General features: G+C 44.4%; 1 protein-coding gene across 1 annotated transcript in view; it reads left to right on the top strand.

Moving 5' to 3' along the window:
* The first annotated feature begins 421 nt into the window (after window positions 1-421).
* Window positions 422-5,661, top strand: part of LOC113472218 — a 12,529-nt gene continuing 7,289 nt past the window's right edge. Inside the window, exon 1 of the mRNA XM_026831872.1 lies at window positions 422-3,221. Within this exon, the coding sequence (XP_026687673.1) occupies window positions 554-3,221 (2,668 nt within the window). The 5' untranslated portion in view covers window positions 422-553. The remainder of the gene's footprint in view (window positions 3,222-5,661) is intronic.

The raw sequence follows: 5,661 nt of genomic DNA, 5'->3' as shown, positions 1-5,661 counted from the left end.
TTCAGGGTTTGGGCACTTCCTGGATGCCTGTAGAGGTCACTGTCATGGTGTAATTTAATTATTTCCCTTACTTCAGACGGAGGGACAAAAATCTTGTTTTTCTGCGTAGCAGGTTTGATTGTTGCATTGTTGATTACTGGTCCCATGGGCGGACTGGTTGGAGGAGGAGGAGAAACCATGGAGTTCCAATTCTCCAGTTCCTCCGTCCTCCCTCCGTCCATGGGGAGCCTGGACATTGCATCAGGGAGTTCGTTTGCACGCCCCGGGATGTGCTCAATGTCAAATGAGAACTCTTGGAGGAGTAAGGCCCAGCGGGTCAGCTTACTCCTCTCCTCTTTGAACGTGTTTAGCCAGGTCAGTGCCCGACTATCAGTGCGCACCAGAAATCTCTTTCCATCCTTGCACGCCCCGGGATGTGCTCAATGTCAAATGAGAACTCTTGGAGGAGTAAGGCCCAGCGGGTCAGCTTACTCCTCTCCTCTTTGAAAGTGTTTAGCCAGGTCAGCGCCCGACTATCAGTGCGCACCAGAAATCTCTTTCCATCCAAGTATGCATGGATATTGAGGCATTTATCCAGATATGCCAGAATCGGAAACATCTGGAAAAGATAAAGGTTGAGAACAGTAGAACCCTGCTCCTGGCCCGCAATCAGTCCCTGCCCGTACGAAAAGAAACAAAAAACCTTCCCCTTGGCATGAAAGAAACCAAGATCGTGATTGATGGGAAAGTTCAGAAAGTTGCCCACGATTTTGATAAGATGGCAAAAGATCGCTGGAAAGATTTGGCTAGAAACGGAAAAATCGTGCGTCATTGGAGGACTACCTCCAATCAATGGATAAAGACCCGGCAATCTGGAAACTGGACCGTGGCCTGCTCTCGGCGTGACTACACCGAGATTAAGGCAATGAAGCGCATTGCCCCCAAGGTCTCTGGAATTGAGACCTCTGAACGCTGGAAATGGTTCCATGAGAACTGTATCCAGGAGGAGGAGGAGATCGTAGCTGGTGGCAAGACCAGCTTCTGGACGAGAGCCGAGCGGTTGGCCCGAAAGAACGAGGGCAACAAGAGGCGTGCGGCGAGGCAGGCAGCGAAGAAGGCCCGCCTGGAAAGAGCAGCCAAGCGTGCGGAACGCACCTTGGCAATGGCTGAGGAGAAGCAGGCCCGAGCCAAAAGGACTGCTGCGTTTGCTCGCGTCTTGCGCGAGAAAAAGGCCAGGCACGAGCGTACGGTCGCTCGTAAGCAGCTCCGAAAGGAGCGGAATGTGGCCACTATCGCGACGGAGCGCGAGTATGTGAGGAGGCCTGCGGCACGTGAGGGCAAGATTGTCTTCATTGTCGGTGGCTCGGACAGTGAGAAGGTGGAGCGCGCGAGGGAGGTGGCACTAGAGTGTCACAAAGAAAGGCTTGTGGCATGTGGTTATGTTGGAGAACTGACCACAACCAACGGCAAGAAGATTGCCGTAAGCAAGCCCGTGCAGCCTACCAAGAAATTGGTAACTGCAACACCAACGGCGAGCGTGCCGGCAACGACACGCCCACCAGTGCGGGTGACCAAACCAACGGTCAACGCACCACCTAAAACGAGCGTGCCTGCTCAAAAAGCAGCATGCCCTACCGGAAGCGTGCCAGCGATGGCGAAGGCACCTTCTCCGCCAATAGCCCAGACGGCTAGTACGTCTCAAGGGCTGGGCGATGTGGACGACAGCCCCGTCGAGAGCGTAGACGACAGAATACGCAAGTTTTTGTTGTACTTTGGTGATGATCCTGAAGATCCCGCTTTCGATCACCTCCTTCGGCCAGAACTTGCTAGTGAGGCGGTGGTTAAGATCCCTCACATGATGGGAATTGAGTGTGATATGATCGATGAAGGTGCTAGAGCGGAGGATGAGTATCTAGCATCGGAAGAAGGACAGTTGAGTATTATCGACACTATCCGACAGTTTGGTCCTCTTGAAGAGCATTCTAGTTTACGCAAGTTTGTATCTAAGGATATTGCTGACGGTAAGATCGACAAGCCGAGATCCGGGGGAACAGAAAAGATGACAACCAGAAAAGATATGGTAGTGACCAGCGAATCGGCAACGGGGCGGAACACTGATTTGAAAATGCCTAGTGAGATTGAGCGTTTCGAATTCGACGAAGATGTCGTCCTTGACAGCAGAGACTGGGAATGGATGAGCAAGTTATATCAGTTGAGCGAAAAGGAGTATATTAACTGGCATGCTCTATACAGTAAGCTGGATGTGGATGCTAAGTACCATCTGGGAATTAAAGCTTGCATTTTAGACGAAGATGGTTTCTTAACCTTCAAAGAATGGGCCAGCAGAATCAACCATGTTGATTATAGCTGCTTCCATCTGAACCGCATACCTGGTTTAGTGTTAGAGAAGGAACCAATAAAAGACCTAATGTCCCCATTACATGAAGACTCAGAAGGTGACGCCCGGAGCGTATGTTCTGCTGGCACGGAGGAATCTAGTAACACCTTACCACCCGTACCAAAGATTGATGACTCGTCAGAAAGTATCAAAGATTATGTCAGCACGGGAAGTGTTAGAGGTGGTAGAAGCGAAGTAGGAAGCCGTAATTCGAAGAACAGTGATGGACATGCTGGAGATCCTGCCGTCGTGAGTATGTTGAAAATGAATGCCCAAAAATGGCGTGGAGCACTTCCTGTGGCTAAAATAGAAGGTAGCAAATTGCCTTCTGTTCAATGGAAGCATGGTAAAGGAGGTATTGATATAGACGTGGATGCGGGATGGCTCGCATCACGAACTACCTTACATTTACATACCATAGCTTCAGGCTGTAGAGGATATGCTTTCACGTATCACAGTGTCACATACTCTCAAGGACATGTCACCCACAAGCGTGATTTGGTATTCCCCGTTGTTAAAGGAATGGATTGGAACACACCTGAATACGTAGAGAATAAGTGCTGGAGACTTAAATGCTCTGCTTCGGAATCGCATGAGGATGGCGATGTTGTAATATACAAGCACAGACCAGAACAAGTAGTGGAGAATTTCCCTAGACCAAAGGCTGGTGAGATATATTGTGTCCTTGCCCCTCATCTGAATGGATGGGTAACCTTGGCTTGCTACAGTGAAAGTGGGAGAGGCGGAAGACCCCAATTTCAATTGGTTGACATTAGCAAAGACAACGTGCCCGTCATCAGTAAATATACCCAGTTAGCGGGAGTATCTGGATCGCCCATCTTAGCTGGATGGAGTGTGTCCAAATCTCTGTGGAGCCTTTCTAGACCTTCTAGTTTTAGGAGGCATAGTAGTAACTGTGAATTAATAAAAATGAAAGGTATTGAAACAACAGTTAAAACAAAGAAGTCAGCTAAAATTGAGAGCACGCAGGAAACTACACTCAACCATGCAATTTTCAAAGCAAAATACTGCAAAATAAAGGAACAAAATTATTGTAGAAAATACTCAACAGAGTTAGTGCAATGTGAAACAGAATACAAGTAGACACATACAATGTGAAACAGAATACAAGTAGAAATTAACAAAATACACAAAATACCCTGGAAGAAATATAATTAATTCCAACAAAATGTAATATAAAAGTAAAGCACAAATTTAATTAACAAAATACACAAAATATCCTGGAAGAAATATAATTAATTCCAACAAAATGTAATATAAAAGTAAAGCACAAATTTAAAAAAAAATGCAATCAAATGTGAAAGGCAGTGATAAGTACCAAAAACCTCCACTGGGCTGCACTACAGTCCCTGTTTGCTGTAAATAAAATGAAATAATAAGAAAAATCTGATGTGAGTATGAAGAAACATTCTGTGAGTTTTACACCATAAATATCCTGAACTTGAGCTGCAATCAAATGTGAAAGGCAGTGATAAGTACCAAAAACCTCCACTGGGCTGCACAATCCCTGTTTGCTGTAAATAAAATAAAAAAAACTGCTGTGAGTATGAAAAACCATTCTGTGAGTTTCGAGCCTTTCTAGACCTTCTAGTTTTAGGAGGCATAGTAGTAACTGTGAATTAATAAAAATTAGAGGTATTGAAACAACAGTTAAAACATAGAAGTCAGCTAAAATTGAGAATCCAATGTGCTGATGAGTTGGAGGTGACTGATTTCTTGGAGTCTAGTCTGATTGTCCACTACTGTGGAAATGTAGGCTGGTCTTCAGGGTAGCATGGAGTCACTCCAGCATCTCAGGATATTTGTAGATTGTAAGTTGGAATAGCATGGAGTTACTCCAGCATCTCAGGATATTTGTAGATTGTAAGTTGGAATAGCATGGAGTTACTCCAGCATCTCACACCAACGGAATTTTTCTTTTTCTTCTACGACTTCTAGATACCGACATAAATCGATTTAAAAAATACCGGTAAATCGTGAAGTTTGACGTCACGGCATATGACTCCCGCTTCGTTTGTTTGTGCGCAAGCGTGTCTGTGCATTTTGACGTGAAATCTGACGGCACAACTCTTTGAACTTTTTCATTAGAACGGCAATTAAAAATTGAATTTTCGACCTTTTAAAGTTACTTTTTCGGAGTTTTGACCTTAGATTTGTATTTTTCACAACATTTTACGTAGGAATCGACCTGTTATTAATAATATTTTCCCATTTGCAACTCCTCCATTAAGCTGACGTTACGTTAAATAAATTTCAAATACCTACCCAATTCTTCTTCTTCGCCTTTCCCCGGGTTCAGACGGGGTCGGCGTTTTTCGTTAGCCTCTCAAACTTATGAGTGAATACTCTATGGTCGCAACAAGGAACCGTACAGAGGCTACGTACTCACGTTTCTTATCTCATCTGCGTTTGTACTCATAGGTGAGTAATATGAGAGATATACTAAGACACAGACCACACGCGTCCCGAAATCGAAGAGAAAAGGAAGACAGGATAGGAGAAAGCCAGCCGTTCCGAGAACGAACAGTACAGGTACAATTCAACAGCAACCTGTAAAAATCACAAAGAAAAGTTCGAGCCACAGAGTTGGGCCGTCATTTGTAATAAGGGGAATGTTCGGGGGTGTCTGACCTTTAATAAGATAGACTACTTTACCATTTCTCCTTTATTACTGCACTAGTTTGTCACTAATCGAACCCGCGGCCTAGCGCTTACAAGGCAGACGCACTACCAACTAAGCTAACCAGGCTGGCTGCTATTTCTTTAGCAAGGGGAATCCAGGCTAGTATACTCTCTGTTTAAAGTCCCCCAGCCAGACTAAGCTGGACTACTCCCTGTTTATATTTATGAGCTTTATCGTTCACTGAGCCACTTAAGCTATGCTGTGGTAAGATTTTCTATGTGAAGGTTTTCAATGAGTAGATAGATTTTTCCGTAGTGGATTACTTAAACAAAAGAGTAGGTATTTATTCTAGTTTGATTTCAGATCATAAAAGTAGGAACACAGTTAAGAGTCAATCAAAAATGACAAAGGTAACTTGCAATTTAGTTACATAAAAATATTTGTAATCATATTATCCTGGTACTGGAATGAAATAAAACCTGATTAACCCAGCTTACTGCAGACTGAAGAGAGACAATAACTTAGGTTAAAGTCAATCAACAATCTGCAGCAAACTTTCAGATCCTACCCCCTCAGTACCTTACTTGATCATCAGGTGGTTTATTAGATTGTAGCCTCTATCGTAGATAGAATCCTGGCA

The sequence above is a fragment of the Diaphorina citri genome, unplaced genomic scaffold (assembly GCF_000475195.1).
Source record: "Diaphorina citri unplaced genomic scaffold, Diaci psyllid genome assembly version 1.1 scaffold4346, whole genome shotgun sequence".
Classification (NCBI taxonomy): domain Eukaryota; kingdom Metazoa; phylum Arthropoda; class Insecta; order Hemiptera; family Psyllidae; genus Diaphorina; species Diaphorina citri.
The sequence above is the reverse complement of the archived record's forward strand: the minus strand, read 5'-3'. Positions and strand labels throughout refer to the sequence as shown.